The sequence below is a fragment of the Antechinus flavipes genome, chromosome 6 (assembly GCF_016432865.1).
Source record: "Antechinus flavipes isolate AdamAnt ecotype Samford, QLD, Australia chromosome 6, AdamAnt_v2, whole genome shotgun sequence".
Lineage (NCBI taxonomy): Eukaryota > Metazoa > Chordata > Mammalia > Dasyuromorphia > Dasyuridae > Antechinus > Antechinus flavipes.
Window position 1 is genome coordinate 261,756,705 of NC_067403.1, and position 16,416 is coordinate 261,773,120.

The 16,416-nt window shown below is 61.8% G+C and overlaps 2 protein-coding genes across 2 annotated transcripts in view; one reads left to right on the forward strand and one right to left on the reverse strand.

Moving 5' to 3' along the window:
• The first annotated feature begins 10,611 nt into the window (after positions 1-10,611).
• Positions 10,612-12,256, forward strand: PHLDA2 (pleckstrin homology like domain family A member 2). Its single transcript, XM_051967546.1, has 2 exons — positions 10,612-11,268; positions 11,834-12,256. The coding sequence occupies exon 1, from the start codon at positions 10,800-10,802 to the stop codon at positions 11,223-11,225; it is 426 nt and encodes a 141-aa protein (XP_051823506.1). The 5' UTR covers positions 10,612-10,799; the 3' UTR covers positions 11,226-11,268; positions 11,834-12,256.
• A 3,382-nt stretch (positions 12,257-15,638) lies between these two features.
• SLC22A18 (solute carrier family 22 member 18) overlaps positions 15,639-16,416 on the reverse strand; it is a 53,498-nt gene continuing 52,720 nt past the window's right edge. Inside the window, exon 10 of the mRNA XM_051967031.1 lies at positions 15,639-15,884. Coding sequence (XP_051822991.1) covers positions 15,697-15,884 — 188 coding nt within the window. The 3' untranslated portion in view covers positions 15,639-15,696. The remainder of the gene's footprint in view (positions 15,885-16,416) is intronic.

Genomic DNA, 16,416 nt, shown 5'->3' on the forward strand with positions numbered 1-16,416 from the left:
CGCCATCCGCCTCGTGGCCCGGACCGGCCTCGGCCTCCCCTGGCCATCCACCCCACGGCCTCCCCTCCGCCCGGGAACCAGAGCAGGTCCGCGGGCAGCGAGGGGACAGACGGGCCTGCCGCGCATGCCCCGAAGCTAGAGGTCACCCAGGCCGGGCCAAGGGGGCTTGGGCCCGTCTCTTTGGTTGTTAAATTCCCAGCAGTCAACATTTATTTAGCACCTACTGTACGCCAGGCACTGTGCCAAGGGCTGAGGATTAAAAAAAAGGCAGGGGGGTAAAAGAGGGGCAAAAATCTGAGGACCAAATTGGAAGCGAGGATCACCTCATTTTACAGATGGGTAAACTGAGGCTCGGGGAAGCTAAGGGACTGGCCTCTGATGGAAAACAGCCCCTGGAGGAGGGGCCGGGGGCTGCGAGGCCGAAGCTCACCCCGGACGGTCCAGGATGGGGACGGGGCCGGCGCCCACTCAGCCGTCGCTTTCTCTCCAGGCTGACCGGGCAGCGCCGCACGCGTTTGGCCGAGAGGGTCTCCCTTGGTACCAAGGACAGAGGCCTGGGAAGCCCGAAGCCCCCGCCCCTTCCTGAGACCGCCCCCTAGGGCCCCGAGAAGGGAACTGCCCTCACTGGAGGCCTCCGCGGGACTGAGCCGAGCTCTAGGGAAGGCTGGGGGAGAAGCGGGGGGAAGGGGGGAGGAGCGCCGACCCAGACATGGAGGGGGGGGCCGGGAAGCGACTGCCGCTCCATCCTGCCAGTCCGAGGAGGCTTGGAAAGGTTTCCCCGGGAAGGGGGAGGAGCTAATTGGGCCCAAATGCCGAGAGGCAGGACCAGGGACGCCCAGCTCCCTCCTGGTGCCCAGGAAGCCCCCGGCCCGCCCGCCCCTCCCCCCCAGGGAGGGAGTCTGTCCCAGGGGCTCGGGAAAATCAGCTCCCGCCCACAGGGGAATAATTACAGAGGAGAGCCTTTTATGAGAGCGGGGAAATTGGTGAGAACCCGGCTTCCCTCCGCCTCCTCCCTTCAAACTGCTTGTTTTGGGGTAATTAGGGCCTCAGTGGCTCATCCCGGCTTGGGCAGTGGGTGTCGGGTCCGCAGGGCTGCCGGAGGAGGCGGTGCCGGGAGCTGTCTCTCGGGGGTCTATTTGGGGGAGCCCTCGGCCCGGGGCCCCCAGGAGGAGGCCAGGGAGGCGCCAGCGGGAGCCAGAACGCAGTCTGAGGAGCCCTGACCTCCGGCGTCTCCCTTCCCCAGAACTCCCTGCAGCGCGGGGGGTGGGGACCCGGGACCCTCCCCATCCCCAGTGCTCTCCAGGAGCTGCTGCAGTCACGGGCCTCCTGCAGTCATGGGCTGCGTGGCCCCGGGGCCTCTCCAGGCCTGCTGACGGCCCGGTGCAAGAGCCTGGGAACGGTGTCCTCTTGGACGTGGCCCTGGGAGGGCCGATGGAGCCGACCTCCACGTTAGCAGCCGGGAAAGGGGCTGAGCCGCGGCTCAGAGCTAGCAGAGGCTGGGCCTGCAGCCTCGACTCCGAAATTGGGGCCCCTTCCCAGGCAGCCCGCTGCCTTTCCTTTTAATGGTGGCTTCTGATTGGACAGCCCCTAAGAGAGGCATTGGGGTCCGCGAGCAGGAGCTGGGTGTGAATCTCTCCGATAGGAGGCTCCCGGTCAGCCTTGGGAAGAGGCGGCTCTCATTTCCTACTCTATAAAGCAGGGGCTCAGACAGGGGCTGCTCTCCCAGGAGGTGGGCCTCCCTGTGCGGCCTTAGAGCCAGCGGCCAGAGCCAAGGCCTTCCCCATGCGGGGACGAGGCAGAGGGGCCGGGCCGGGGGGGAGGATGGCCTGCAAGTGAGAGGAACCCTTTGGAAACCTTAGGCAGCTCCTGGGGCTCCTGACGCCCGCCTGGCCCTTCTCCTGGCTCCCGCCCGGCTCTCTCAGGTCAGGCTCTCCTTAGGAAAGCTCCCTGGGCCCCCTTCCTGGGAATCCCACTGGCGAGGACTTCCTTGAGTCTGCTGGCTCCTCCCTCCCTCCATCTGCTGGCTCCTCCCACTACGGAGAGAAGTGCTCTTCCTGGGAGCTCTCATGGTGGTCATGGCTGAGCCCCCAGCTCTAAACAGCTTCCAGGTCCCCCGCCTAATGTCCCACAGGCTCACACTTGGCCAAGGTCAACTGGCAGCTGTGCCCCGAAGGGCCTCTGGGTGTCTTGGAGTCCAGTTGCCCCATTTTACAGGGAAGAATATTGAGGCCCATGGAGATCAGATGACCTAGCCCCCCCTCCCCCGTGGCTCCCTCAGAGTCCTAAGAGGTAATGGCTTTCACAGCCTGGCCTCCACCCTATCTTTCTATGGGCCAGTCAGATTGCCCCCTCAGGTCCTCACAGAAGTCCCAGCATCTCCCACCTCGGAGCCTTTGCCCCAGATATCCCCTGTGCCTGCCATGCCCTCCCCCCTCTCCTTTCAAAACGATTCCCAAGCCCCGCCTCCTCCACAAAGTCCTCCCTGATTTCCCCACGCTCTGCTGCTGTCCCCCCATGTGTCAGGCACATGTTTATATCATTCTTGGTCTATCCCTATTGGGGGGAGGGAATCTGCTTGTCCACGTGGCCTCTCCGAGGGGGTCCGAGCCTTCCCCAGCTCCCCCGGCCAGCCCTGGGCGGCGCCGGCTCCTTCTCCATCCTTTGCCTTCCTATGCCTGCTCCCTCCCTCCCCCCCTCCCCCCCTCCCCTGTGCCCCTGCCCCTTAGGGCTCTTCCTGGGAATGAAAATTCAGGGCCCCGAGATGCCAGCTGAGTTACATCCCGGCTGCCACCCCCCACCCCCTGCGCCCGCTCGTTCGGGCTCCCGGGCCGGGGCTAGGTCGGCCACAGTTTGGTTTCTGCCTCAGTTTCCTCTGAGCTGTCCCGGGATCCGGACCGGGCCCTGAGGTGTGGGCCCGGAAGCCCGGCCTCGCGGAGCTCCCGATGCCCGGGAAGCTGGAAAGCAGAGGCCCCAGCCTTGCCCGGGAGATTGCAGCCCGGCTGGGACGGAGGATTAACAGGGAGGGAAGGCTGAGCCTGAAACCAGGCGGGGACCGGCAAGGCAGGGCCTGCGGGCATCTCACTTTCTTCAGGTGGCGCCCGCCCACCGCCTGCTGGGCAGTGACAGGACCTTAGTCACCAGCTCCGGTTTTCCCAGCCCTCCGTGATGACCCCTGGGAAGCTGGCCCAACAGTCACCTCCCATGGCCTTGCGGCCGGCCGGCTGGAAGCTGTGGGGGAGCCAAAGATGGGGTTTCTGGCCTCCTTCCCACTGGCCCTAGGGAACAGGATGAGGTCACGGGGAATCCCAGCATGCCCGAGAAGGAAGGGCCCTCAGTGGCCCCATAAGGAGCACCAATCTCCACCTCCCCCCCTCCCCGTGGCTCCCTCAGGGTCCTAAAAGGTAATGGGATTGGATGAGGGGGTCCCCCTCTTTCTCCCCGCTTGGGACGACTCCTGTGGGTCGGAAGCACTTCTTTATAACAAGCCTAAATCTGCCGCTCCCCCTTTTCTCCTCGTTCCACCTTTTGGGGTCAAAGAGAATAAATTATGTTTCTCCCAAGCCCTTTGGGACATTCCCATTTTCTCCCCCTCACCCCCCACTTTCATCTCCCAGAGAAATCGAGTCTCAAGGTTGACCCAGGGAGTGTTGGGACAATAGATGCCTCCAGAAGAGCTGAGGCTGCTGGGACGTGGAGAAGAGGAGGTGGGGTCCCCAGCCCGAGCCGGGCTCTGGTATCCAGCTAAAAGGGCCTCGGAGGCCAGAGCAGCCCCCGGCCCACGCCGGCCCCCCTTCCCCTTCCCCCCCCCCAGCGGGAGGCGCTTTCCCTGAGGCCCCGGAATGACACAAGCCGGGCTCGTTGGGTGAGAGGCTCCTCGAGCTTCCAGGAAGTGACTCAAGATGATGAGTGAGAAGATGGGTATCTCCCTGACTCAGGCCGCTTGTTCAGCCTGCGAACAGCTGGGCGCTCGGCACTCTGGGAGGGAGGGGTGACGTAGCAGAGAAGGGGGGCAGTCACCCCAAAAGGAAGCTGTGGCATAAGTCCCATGTGGAGGGCAGGCCGGGAAGCCGGGGGCACATCAGGAGCGGCCCCTGAAGCTTCCCCCCCCCCCCCCCCCCCCCGCCCCGCAATTGCTTAAGGGCAAGGAAAGCTCACCTTTGGGACCAGCCCCCAACCCTGGCCCAGGGACCAGGACCGGCCCCAAGCACTCAGGACTAGGCCCCCACCCCCACCCCAAGCCCGGCGCAGGCGCCCCACCGGCCCCTCCGTTCTCCTCCGGCCCCTGCTGGCTCTCCCTCCCGTGAGGGGCACCTGGAGAAGGCAGGCCCCGACCCCGGGGAGCTCCGGGTCTCACTGGGGAGGGGGAGCCCGGCCTGGCCGGGTCCTGGAGCTGCGCCTCCCGGGAGTCTACAGCGAGAAGGGACGCCGGAGTCCAGCCCTCGCACGGCCACCGTTTGAGGAAACTGAGGCTGTTGGAGGGAAGTGCTCTCGAGGCAGGATTGGCGCCCCAGGCTTCAGAGATGGGCGGGACCAAGCAATCAGCCAATCACCAGGCTTTTATGAAGCGCAGCCCCCGGGCCAGGAACTGTCCTCGGTACCTGAGCCCGCCGGCGCTGACGGTCTGTCCTGGGGGGGGGCAACCCAGAAGGGGTCCCCTGCCCTGTGGGAGTCTGACTCGGCCCAGAAAGGGCTCCGTGCCCTGGGGGGGCCTGACTCGGCCCAGAAAGGGCTCCGTGCCCTCCGGGGGGCCTGACTCGGCCCAGAAAGGGCTCCGTGCCCTGGGGGGGCCTGACTCGGCCCAGAAAGGGCTCCGTGCCCTCCGGGGGGCTGGGTCCCAACCAAACCAGCTCACTGGGAACTTGTTAGTCCCTGTGGGATGCAATACTTTTGGCTGGGCACTGAGCAAAGCAAATGAAGCCGTTCCCACCGTCCTCCTCTGCTACCGGGTCAGCTTCCGGACCTCTGGCTGTGCCGCCCCCAGGGCCCGAGGGAGGACCGAAAAGCCCTCCTCCCTCCAACCCGTGAGGGCTCAGAGGCTCAACTCCTTCCCCAGGGCCTTAAGGAGAAAGGCTTCCCTCAGCAGAGGCTCTCCGCGTTCTTTCTCCCCTCTCCCCCTCACTCCTGACCCAGAGGTGACTCCCCAGGAGGGAGATGCTGCAGGGAAGGCCCCGGGAGGTTGGAGCAGCCGCGGCACATCCGAGGCCGGGAGGGCCCGAGCTTTCAGGACCCCTCAAAGGCCAATGGGTGCTCCAGGAAGAGCCTGAGGGACTCCAATATGGGAGGGAAGCAGCAGGGGCGGCGCTTCAGCCCAGATCCCATCCCTGGAGTCAGAGGATCCTCTGCATCATACTGTGCACAGTGAGAGAGAGAGAGAGTGTGACTGAGTGTGTGTGTGACTGTGAGTGTGTGTGTGTGAGACTGAGTGTGTGTGTGTGTGTGTGACTGTGAGTGTGTGTGTGACTGTGAGTGTGTGTGTTTGTGTGTGAGTGTGTGTGTATGTGTATGTGAGTGTGTGTGTTTGTGAGTGTGTGTGTGAGTGTGTGTGTGTGACTGTGAGTGTGTGTGAGTGGCACCTGTGGGTCCCTGGGACGGCAGCAGAGACTTCTGGGACGGTGGGGGCTACACTTGCCACTTCCTGACCTGCTTTTCCGGGCTGCGCCCTCAGACGGGCAGCCTGGCAGGGCCCGCTTGGGCAGTCGGCCGCTCCGGGCTGCCCGAGTCTGGAAGGAATTGGAGGAGGATCTCCCTTTCGACACCATGGCCAGAGGGCCAGGAGGAGACTTAGCTGCATCCGCATCCTGTGTCCCAGGGAGGGCCCCAGCGGGTGGGAGACGGGCCCTCCCCCGGCCAGGAAACGCCTGAGCGGCCCCCACTGGAAGGAGGCTTTAGAAGCAGACAGACCTCCATTGTTCTCTCGCCTCCCGGTGCCCGCGGCTGCCTCATCTCCGGAAGGGACCAGGAGGCAGGAAGGGCTTGGGTTCAAAGGCTTCGGGCCGGTGCTGCCTCTGAAAATGAGAACGAGGAAAAGTCCTGAACTCGGAGGGCTCACGTTTCTAGGGGTTCCTGGGCTCCACTCGTCCCGGCTCTATGGCTCCGAGAGAGACGTCCCTCTCTGGCCTCAGTTCCCTTACCTGTAAAATGGGCATAAGAATGCCTGTAGTCCCTGGACCGGAAGGTCACCAGGCCGCAGAGTCTACACCACTGCTTTCCCTCGGAGCACTGGCCATGCTGGCTCCCAATCTCTCATCTTCCTTTTTGGACCTCAATTTTCTTTGTAAATTTGGAGGTGAAGGAAAAATGGCTAATCGAGATAATCTCTGTTCTAAGGCTCTCCTCACTCCACACCCAAGGTTTAAAGGACCTTTGAACTCTGACCTCCAGGGGTTCTGGAAAGGGTTTCAGGGCCACAGGTATCAGAATTGTTTTTCTCCTGCTGGAAAACACTCCCCTGTCCCTGCTGCACTGTGGGGGGGAAAGGGCCGAAAAGGATTCCCAGACCTAGTCCGATCCCTAGTCTCACAGGCAGGGAAACCCCCGAAGTCAGAAAGGACTAGAGGGCTCCTAAGGCGGACCGGGCAGCCAGCTTCCTAGGGCTGCCCTTTGAATTGACTCCGGGCTAGTTCCTGTTCCCCAAATGTCCCCAAAGAATCCTCCTTTAAAAAAAGGAACCGGGGAACGATGGGGTCCTGGGCGGGCTTTTTCGTTCCCCACGGAGCCCGTGTTCGGTTGGTCGGCCCAAGCGCTGGTCAGCCCAGAGTCGGCAGTATTTCAAGGCCGGACTTAGGTTCAATCCGTTCTGGGGTTCTCCTGGGAGCCCTGACCTCGCCCCGGGAGATGGAATTTTCCAGCACTTCCGCTATCTCCCTTCCTCCGTCGGCTGGAGGATCCATCTACTCCTTCACTCATGCGATCGCTGGTTCATTCATTCACTCACCTGTGTGATCACTCCCTCATTCTTTCATTTGCTCACCGGCGAGGTCGTTCCCTCATTCATTCATTCCCTCACCTGTGTGATCGCTCCCTTGTTTATTCATTGGCTCATCGATCTTCCCAGCAAGCTTTGAGTGCCCAGCCATGGCTGGGCCTTCTGCCCCTCCCAACAGCATTTTCTTGGCACGTTTCCCCGGGGGGCCCTTTATCACTTATCACCTGGCTGGGAGTTGGGGAGGGAGGGGGAAGAGCAGTCACGGACTTTGAAGTCCAGGTTCCGGAGCCCGTGTAATGACTCGGACCCTGACTAATGCTGCGGTCACAAGCCATTTCCCATCCTTTCTGCTTCCACCTCTCTGAAATGGAGATCCCAATCCTTCCAGTCCCTTTTCCTGGGGCTGCTTGGGGAGAGCTCCAGCGGAAATGGAAGGTGTCATTAGTGGAACCCTCATCCCCTCCCTCCTCTCTCTCTCCCTTCCACAGCACTCTGAGTTCCCTTAGGGCAGAGTCAGGCTCATGGTATTCTCTGGATGCAAAGTGTCCAGCTTGGGGGCCCATGCTCCCCAACTCATCAACTGGGCCCATCTCTTCTGAGGATAGATAAGTCCAGGGAGGAGGACGGAAAGGATTCCTCATGTCACAGAGACTAAGAAAACTGAACTGCAAAGAATATCAAGGACAGACGGAAGGTAGAAGGGCCCATGGAACCTAGAACCTCAGCAACGGAAGAGAACATCATGTTCCAACTTAGAACACAGGATGTCAGAACTGGGAGGAACCTTAGAACATAAACGTGGAATATCAGAGCTGGGAAGGGACTTCAAATTTTAGAATATGAGATATCAGAACTGGGAAGGGCCTTAGAACATGAGATCCAGAATTTCTGAGCTGGGAGAGATCATAGAACATGGAAGACCAGAACTAGGAAGAAGTTTTGAACACTGAACGGTAGACTTGGGAGGGACCATGGGACCTGTAATATCCAAGCTTGGAGGGAAATTATAACATAGAACCTGGGAGATGAGCTGGAAGTTAGAACACTGTATAAATGGAGACCATCACAGCACTTTCCTTCCAGGGTTTTGGGGAAGATCAGATTTCCTAATATTTCCAAATACACACAAATTTATATGTGCTTAGCACAGAGCCTGGCATATAGTCTCTCTCTCTTTTTTTTAAAATCTGGCATATAGTCTCTTGAAAAATAATTTTTCTTCCCTTCCCTTCCCTTTCCTTTCCTTCCCTTCCCTTCCCTTCTTTTCCCTTCCCTTCCTTTCCCTTTTTTTCCCTTCCCTTCCCTTCCCTTCTTTTCCCTTCCCTTCCCTTCTTTTCCCTTCCCTTCCCTTCACTTTCCTTCCCTTCCCTTCCCTTTCCTTTCCTTCCCTTCCCTTCCCTTCTTTTCCCTTCCCTTCCTTTCCCTTTTTTTCCCTTCCCTTCCCTTCCCTTCCCTTCCCTTTTCTTCCCTTCACTTTCCTTCCCTTCCCTTCCCTTTCCTTTCCTTCCCTTCCTTTCCTTCCCTTTCTTTCCCTTCCCCTTCCCCTTCCCCTTCCCTTCCCTTCCCTTCCCTTCCCTTCCCTTCCCTTTCCTTCCCTTCCTTTCCCTTCCCTTTCCTTTCCTTCCCTTCCCTTCCCTTCCCCTCCCCCATTATTTAGCCTATGACTAGAGTTGCCCAATGTCTGAAGGGTGATATCTCCAAGACTGGATTCTGTGTCTTCCTGTTGTATCCCCAATGGCACAAAAGGTGGAACCTCCCAGAGCTAGGCTGGGGACAGGGTTCTAGTGGCCAAAGGTCCTCCTCAAGGCTCCGTCCCTTCGGGGCCCCAGGTCCAGCACCGCTGACCCAGTGGAGTCCAGGCAGGGGTCTCTTTCCAGCATTCCCCAAAAGCAGCACCTCGGCCAGGTCTTCCCCCTCCTGCCTCAAAATCACATAGTGGGGGTGGGGGGGTGGGGAGGAGCTCTGGCCTTCGATCAAGTCATTGGATCATAGACTGAGGGGATCAGGGGGAGGAAAGGGGTCTAAGGGCAATGGATGACTTCTGGCCACAGAGACAGAAGCGGAACCTGGCTCCCCAATCAGGCTTCTTCTTCCTTTTCCAAGATGGCCCCAAAGGGACAGAGCCATCAAAGGGGCAGGGCCAGGGTCTCCTCTCCATTGTTCTCTCCTTCCCTCCCACCCCTCCTCTCCTCAGCCCACAAGGCTCTTTGAGGGATGGGGGACTGGGGAGAGCCGAGGGGCGCCCCCACTGAACCCCGGGAGCTTTCCATTCCACCAGGTGGGGAATGCTTAGGCAGGGCAGTGAGTTAGGGTCTCCTCTCGGCCTGGGAGAGCCCGGAGGGCAGGAGTCGGATGCCTTTAGTCAACCACTCAGTCAACAAGCACTGACTGAGCACCTACTATGTGCCAGATAGAGGGCTAAGCTTAATGATTGGAGCACAGGAGGCCTTAGAATCGTTGGGGGTGGGGGAGGCCGGATGGAGTTGGGGGTGGCTTGGCTGGTGGGTGGGCTCAGCTCAGCCTGGGAAAGGGAGGCAGAGAAAGGCCAGAAAAGGCCCGGGTGGGGAGTCGGACTGCTGGGTACAAGCTGAGTTAGGAGCTGGAGAGGGCGACTGGGACGCTCCTCCCCATGCCCAGGAAGCCCGAGGTCAGCCCGGCTCAGAACTGGGCGCGGCGGGAAGTTCTTTCTTCCCAGGGAAAGTTCGGCTGAACCTGGGCTCGGGATGGGAAGAGGGAGATGAGTCAGCCTGGGCTGGGCTGGACAGGCGGGAGCTGCATTCCGGGGCAGCGTCCACGCCTCTGAGACTGGCAGATGGGGAGGGGACCCGGAGCAACGTGGGGAAAGGGAGGGGGAGGGGGCTCGAATTAGGCTGGGAGAAGGGGAAGAAAGAGAAAGAAAAAGGGAGGAAGGAAGGAAGGGGGAGGGGAGGAGGATGGGAGGGAAGTGTGAAGAAAGGAAGGAAGGAAGGGGGAGGGGAAGGAGAAAGGGAGGGAAAGAGGAAGGAAGGAAGGAAGGCAGAGAGACAGAGAGACACACAGAGAGAGACAGAGAAAGAGAAAGAAAGAAAAAGACAGAGGCAGAGGGAGAGAGACAGAAAGAGAGACAGAGACACACACACACAGAGAAAGAGACAAAGAAAAAAGAGACAGAGACAGAGGGGGAGAGAGACACAGAGAGAGACAGAGACAGTGGGAAAGATAGAGACACAGAGACACAGAGAGAGACAGAGACAGAGAGAGAGACACGCAGGCAGAGAAAGAGAGAGAGACACGCAGACAGAGAAAGAGAGAAACAGAGAGACAGAGAAAGAGACACACACAGAGACACAGAGAGAGGGGAAGGCAGAAGGGTGAAGAGGAATAGGGGTCCTAAGGAAGAGACCTCAGAGAGCCGGCGGGGAGAAGAGAAAGGCGCCGAGAGTGGCGGGCTGGAGGCTGGTGCCGGGGAGGGAGGCCAGGCGAGGGTGGCAGATGGGGCAGGAGAGCGGGCGGGGGCGATCTGGGGCCTCGGAAAGACAAAGAGGCCGGGAAGGGGGCGGGGCGCCGGCCGTGGCCGCGACGCACATGGAAGGCACCGGGCCGGCCTGGGCGGGGCAGGGGGCGGGCTCTGGGGCGGGAGGAAGCCGCTCTTCCATAAAGCCACGACCGGGGGCCGGCGGCCGCAGTATCAGCGTCATCCCGGGCCCTCAGAGGAGCCGCCGCCGCCGCCGCGCCCGCAGCGCGCCCCGAAGCCGCACCGTCCGTCCGTCGCGTCGCCGCAGAGCCGGGCTGCGCGCTGCGCCCCCCCTCCCCCTCTCTGTGTCCGTGCCGTCGCGGGCGCTACAGTCGGTCCACGCTGGGGGCGGAAGGACCTGAGGCCGCTGGGTCGGGAACCATGAAGGTCCCGGGCGCCGTGCTCCGTGAGGGCGAGCTGGAGAAGCGCAGCGACAGCCTGTTCCAGCTCTGGAAGAAGAAGCTGGTGGTGCTGAGCACCGACCGCCTGAGCCTGTTCCCCGACGGCCCGGCGGCGGCCCGCAGGGGCGCGCGCCCCAAGGAGCTGAGCTTCCACTCCATCCTCAAGGTGGACTGCGTGGAGCGCACGGCCAAGCACGTCTATTTTACCATAGTCACCAGGGACCGCAAAGAGATCGACTTCCGCTGCCCCGACGAAAGCTGCTGGAACGCCTCCATCACCATGGCGCTCATCGACTTCCAGAACCAGCGTGCCATCGAGGATTTCAGGAGCCGGCAAGAACTGGAGCGGGAGCGGGAACGGGAGCAAGCGGGGCCACCCGAGCGCCGGCTGGCCCGCGCGCCCTGAGCCGCACACCCGCCGGCCTATCCGACTGACCGAGAGAGAGCAGGTGAGGCTGGGGGGGAACGGGCTCGCACGGACCCCGGGGCGTTCCTGTGGGAGAACGCGGGTCGGGACAGCTGCTTTCGGGTCTCGTCCCGAATTCCCACCTCCTGACTCCCGCTGCTCTGACTTGGGAGTGGGAGGGCAGGAGCTGGCCCGCGCCTCCCTCAGGGAACCGGCCCGGTGGGACCTGGGGTCTGCCCTCTGGAGAATGGGGATGGCTCTCGAGGCAAGCCTTCGGACTCTGCCCGGGCCGGGATCCCCAAAGCCTTTATCTTCTGCTCCTCGCCCACTCCCATCCCATCTACGGGTCTCCATGTGGTTCCACCCTAGTGCCCTGGGGGATATTTTGCCTGGGGGAGCCCTTGGGTCTCCGCAGAGGAAGCTGCCGGCTGGGCAGGATTGAGCCCTTCCGTTCCCGGGGAGGCCCCAGGCTGGGAGGAGCTGTGCCCGGGCGCCCAGCTTATCTCCTAGGGGTGCCCTGCCCACGGCTCTTATCTCTAGGCCGGAAGGAAGCCCTTTCCCCCACTCCCGCTTCAGCGCTGACCCATTTCTTCTCTTCTCTTCCTCAGAGCCTTTTGGTTGGAACTTGATGGGGACCTTGTGTCGCAATGAAAGGGATCCCCGAAGCGCCCACGAAGGAAGAGGGCTGAAGCTGAGAGCCAGATCTCCCTGCGGGCGGGGAGGAAGCGGAGCCCAGGCCCTCCCCGCACGGCATTGGGGAGCTGGCCCCCGCGGCCCCTGGAGCCTGCCCCCCTACCCATCCACCCCCGCGGCCCCTCTACCCACCCACCCCCGCGGCCCCTGGAGCCTGGCCCTCCGGCCGCTTTATTTATAATGACTCGGGAACTGTGGCCGTTGGCTGGGGGCCACGGCCCTTAACTTATTGTAGGATCTAGATTTCTATTTATTTCAGTGGCTTCGAACATTGTCTTAATATTTTTTCATGACGCGTCCATTCCAAATAAATGCCTTGAAATGCTGACTTTTTCTTAGCGGCTGTGCCCGGAAGCTCATTTTCCGGCTTGGGATTTGGAGGGGGGCGCATGGGGGAACGAGCCTCGGCTGCCCCGGGGGAACGGGAGCGAGCCTCGGCTGCCCCGGGGAACGGGACCGAGCCTCGGCCCCCTGCTTGGCTCCCTGGGGTGCCCGGATGGGGCAGCCTGGGGGCGGGACGGTACAAAGAGCCCAGGGGAATTCCACTGTGTGACCTTGGGGCTCCCCTCCCCCCGTTTCCGGCGGCGTGATTTACCTCCGGGCTTCTGGCTCTGCCGGGAGTAAAATGACTCCTTTCAAGATTTCCAGTTCTTGGAACTGGGAGCGTCAGCTCTGGCGCAACCGAGATCAAAGGGCTCTGGGTCATTAACTTCCTGCCTTTTAAAGGGCAGCACCCAGGCTCCCAGGGGCATGAGACTGAGCCAAGGTGCTACAGCTGAGTCAGGGGCCGAGTGGGAAGGCTCTGCGCTCCCAGCAGAGCCCGTGGCCTGTCCCTCACGAGGAGGGGAGGCAGCCACTCCTGCCCTGAAGACCCTCCCTGGCCGGGGAACAGATGTTCTAGGGAGGCAGGGCCTGGGGGCCTTGGGGGGAGGGGGAAGGGAGCGGCTCTGGGCTAGCCCCCCTAACCGTCGCTTCCCTTGAAGGGTCTCCTAGCCCTGACAGGGAAAGGCTCTGGGACCGGGCTCCATCTCCCTCCCATGGGGCCACGGGAGACACCCGGTCTCCGGGAAAGCTGGAGTTGGCCGCTTCGGGCAGGCTTCCCGGCCAGGGTCTGATTCCTCCCACCTTGGCCAGGAAAGCCCGGGGAGGGCCTGGTTTCATTTCCCCAAGTTCTCGGGGACCCGCAGGCGCAATTCAAGCCAACTCCTGGAGCTCCTCACTGGGGGAGGCTCAGCCGAGCCTTTCATATCTGGCTCCCCAAAGCCTGAGCGGGGCAGGGCCCTCCAACCAAACTGGGCAGCAGAGGGGGCCGGCAGCTTCCGTTCCCCCAGCTTGGGCTTCCTCCCTCTGGGGAGTCTGGGGCTTCCCTGCCCCCCCCCCCCCCCCCCCCGGCGCCTGCCTTGCCCACCTGGGGCCCACACCCGCCTTCTGGGGCAAACGCCCTCCCTGCTCGGAAGGGCGCCCGAGCCCAAGCGGCCCTGGGAGGGGGAGACTGGGCAGGGTCTTCAAAGGGGAGTCGGGGCTGCTGAATGGGCTCCAAGATGTAATCGGGGCCTGGTGCCGAGCCCTCCTTCTCTGCCCCAGACCCCCAGGCCAGCCCCCGAACTCTCACCTGCCGCCTCCCTTACAGATGGCCCCGGCAGATGCCAGCCCGGCACCCAGTTAGCTGGATTTCCATCTAGCTCACCCAGTTATCTGGGAGCTGGGGGGGGGAGGGGGGCTCTCCTCCCTCCAGCCCTGCGCCTTCAGGAGCTAGAGCCAAGGAACGAATGAATGAACCGTCCTTGGCAAGAGCTAGTGAATGAATGAATGAACCGTCCTTGGCAAGAGCTAGTGAATGAATGAATGAACCGTCCTAAACGCGTCCCTGACCTGGGAAGGTACTTAGGCAGCCCCGGGACTTGGGAGAGATTCTCCTCCTTCCTGGGTTTGGGGTTCCGGTCTCTCCCCAGAGGGAAGGATGAGAGGGCGTTTGCCTTGGTCTGCATTCTCAGAGCTTAGCGCAGAACCTCGCATACAATAGGTACTTAATAAATGCTTGTTGACTGATGACTGCAGGGGTGAATGATCCGCCCAAAACTGCAGAGACCTGTTGCTTTGGGTGAGGATGGCTGACTCCCTGGGGCCCCCACGGCCCCCTTGGCCATTTCCACACTGGGCTGGATGAGGGCACTGTGGAGGGGGTGGGGCGGTGGTTTGGGGTCAGAGGCTGAGGGAAGGGGAGGGGGCAGAGCCCCTCCCCAGTCCTGAAGGGCGGAGGGAGCCATCCAGCCCCCAGCTCTCCCTTTCCACCCCTTGGACCCACTTTGGAAAACCGTCCCGGGGGGGGGGGGGCTTTTCTCTCTTGGCCCCAGGCCAATGAAGCCTCTTGTTAGGAACCTGGGGGGGGGGCACATGAGCCGCACTCAGGGAAGCAAAGGCAAAGAAGCCCGGATGTCCCAGGGCCAGTGTGGGCGCCCCCGCGCTCCCGGAGCAGTCTTGCCTCCCTTCCTTCCCTTCTCAGGCTCGGGGGAGTCGGGGCTACCGGGGCAGAGGTCGCGGCTTCAGATCCTCCTCCTGGCCGTGGCCGTGGCCCGGCAGGTTCCACTTCTGGAGCCAGGAGCAGATGCCACCAGTGAGCCCGGCAGGGTAGGGGAGCGCCTGCTCCATGTGGCCGAGTCCCGGATCTCTGCAGCCAGGGCAGCTCTCCGGGGTCCTCCCTGCCCGCTGGACTCAAGCCCCGATGTGTGCGGGGCATGCGCAGGAGAAACCCCCTGACTGCCGCGGGAGAAGCCCCCTGGCTGCCGCAGAAGGGGGTTCGAGGCTGGGCAAGCCTTTCTCAGCCAGTCATACAGCGGGTGCTTAATAAATGCTCAGGAACTAAACTTTCCTTCTTCCTGGGACTCACTGGCTGAGCTAGAAAATAAAGCACGGGGAGCCCTCCATGATTTCTTACATTTGCTCGCTAAGGGTTCTTAAGCCGGGGCCCAGCTTACTTGCCAGAGAAGTGGGGAGGACGCCCAGAGCATGGCTTCTCTGGGTAATTCTCTTCTCCTTCATGGGCTCTCCAATTCAGCTCCTCCCTCTCCCTTCCTTCCCAGCCTCTTCACTGGCCTCCCTGCCTCCAGTCCCTCCTCCCTGCTCCTCTCTCTGGTCACACCTTCTAATGTTCTGCTCCGAAGCCTTCCATGGCTCCCCTAACAATGAAAGGACGCTCCTGGCCCTGGCACTCGGTGCCTTCTCTCACTTCTGCTCTCTCCGTCTGGCCAAACCCGGCTGCTCTTGTCTCCTGTCCTTGCCCTGCCCGCCCCGGGGCCCTTGTCCACACAGTCCCCGTGCTTTGGGATGCATCCTATAAGTCCCAGCTCCAGCTGCCCGCTCTCCATGGCCCCCTCGTGCTCTCCCTCGTGTTCTCCCTCGTTTCCCAGACTTCTCTCTGCAAGTCAGACCCTCCTCAGGCCCGGAGCCTTCTCCAGGGCAAAGACCGGCACACAGTAGGAGCTCAAGCATTGTAAAGTGGCAGGACTCTGCTCCAGGCTGCCTCCTCCAGGAAGGCCTCCTCCCCACGACCCGCCTCGAGAAGGCTCCTTTCCTGCCTGGTGATCTTGCTTCCTGGATCTCAAGGGCCGCCAAGGCTGCTGGGAAGGCAGGGGATGCTCCGAGGAGCCTGGACTGAGGGCTGGCTTGGAGGAGGAGGAGGAGGAGGAGGAAGAGAAGAAGGAAGACGAAGAAGAGGAGGAGGAGGGCTTAAGGCATTTATTAGCAGGATGGGGAGGGGGAGCTCCCTTTGGGGCCAAGGTCACGGCGCCCTTTTGGTTTTCTGGGGAACCTCCTTCTTGCACAGATACAGGAAGAGGAGAAAGTTGACGGCAAACTGCAGGGAGCCGAAGGCGGCCACGCCGAATCTCTGGTAGAGGAGGCCGCCCAGGGTGGGCCCGATGGTCCGGGTCAGCGGCTGGACGGAGGCGCAGATGCCCAACATGGCGCCTGGGGGTCAAGAGAGACGGGACGGGCGTCAGGTGGAGTGGCCGGGAACGATCCTCCCCCCACGGTGGGAGCCTGGAGTCCCCGTCTCAGAGCACCCCCCCTCCCCCCACTGTACAGGAGGGGAAACTGAGACCCCTCCAGGAGGTCTCTGCTCTCCAGGCAGAGGTGAAAGGGAAGGATCTCTGCAGAGGCCCCTCCCTGGAGATGGCACGAGCAGCTCGGCTCGGCCCCCGGCCCTCTGCCCAGTGAGTGGAAGGAACACCGGAGAGATTTGCTCCATCCACCATTTCCTCCCAGACCCGCTCTCCTCCATGCAGTCTGCCCGGATTCCCCTTCTCCACCCCGGGGGCTGGGTCAGCTCTACCCTGTTGCGCCCACTTTCCTGGGGCTCTTTCCTCTCAGACAGAGCTCCCTGAGGGGAGGCCTTTGGGCCCTGGGGCCCAGACAGTGGCTGAGGGAGCTGGAATAGAACCTATAGAAGAATATAGAATAGAATAGGACCTCGGCTTCCCTTACTCAGAGCTTCTATCGG

Bases quoted from the DNA above. Each gene is read 5' to 3' on its own strand.
- PHLDA2 (XM_051967546.1), top strand. From the start codon at position 10,800: ATGAAGGTCCCGGGCGCCGTGCTCCGTGAGGGCGAGCTGGAGAAGCGC.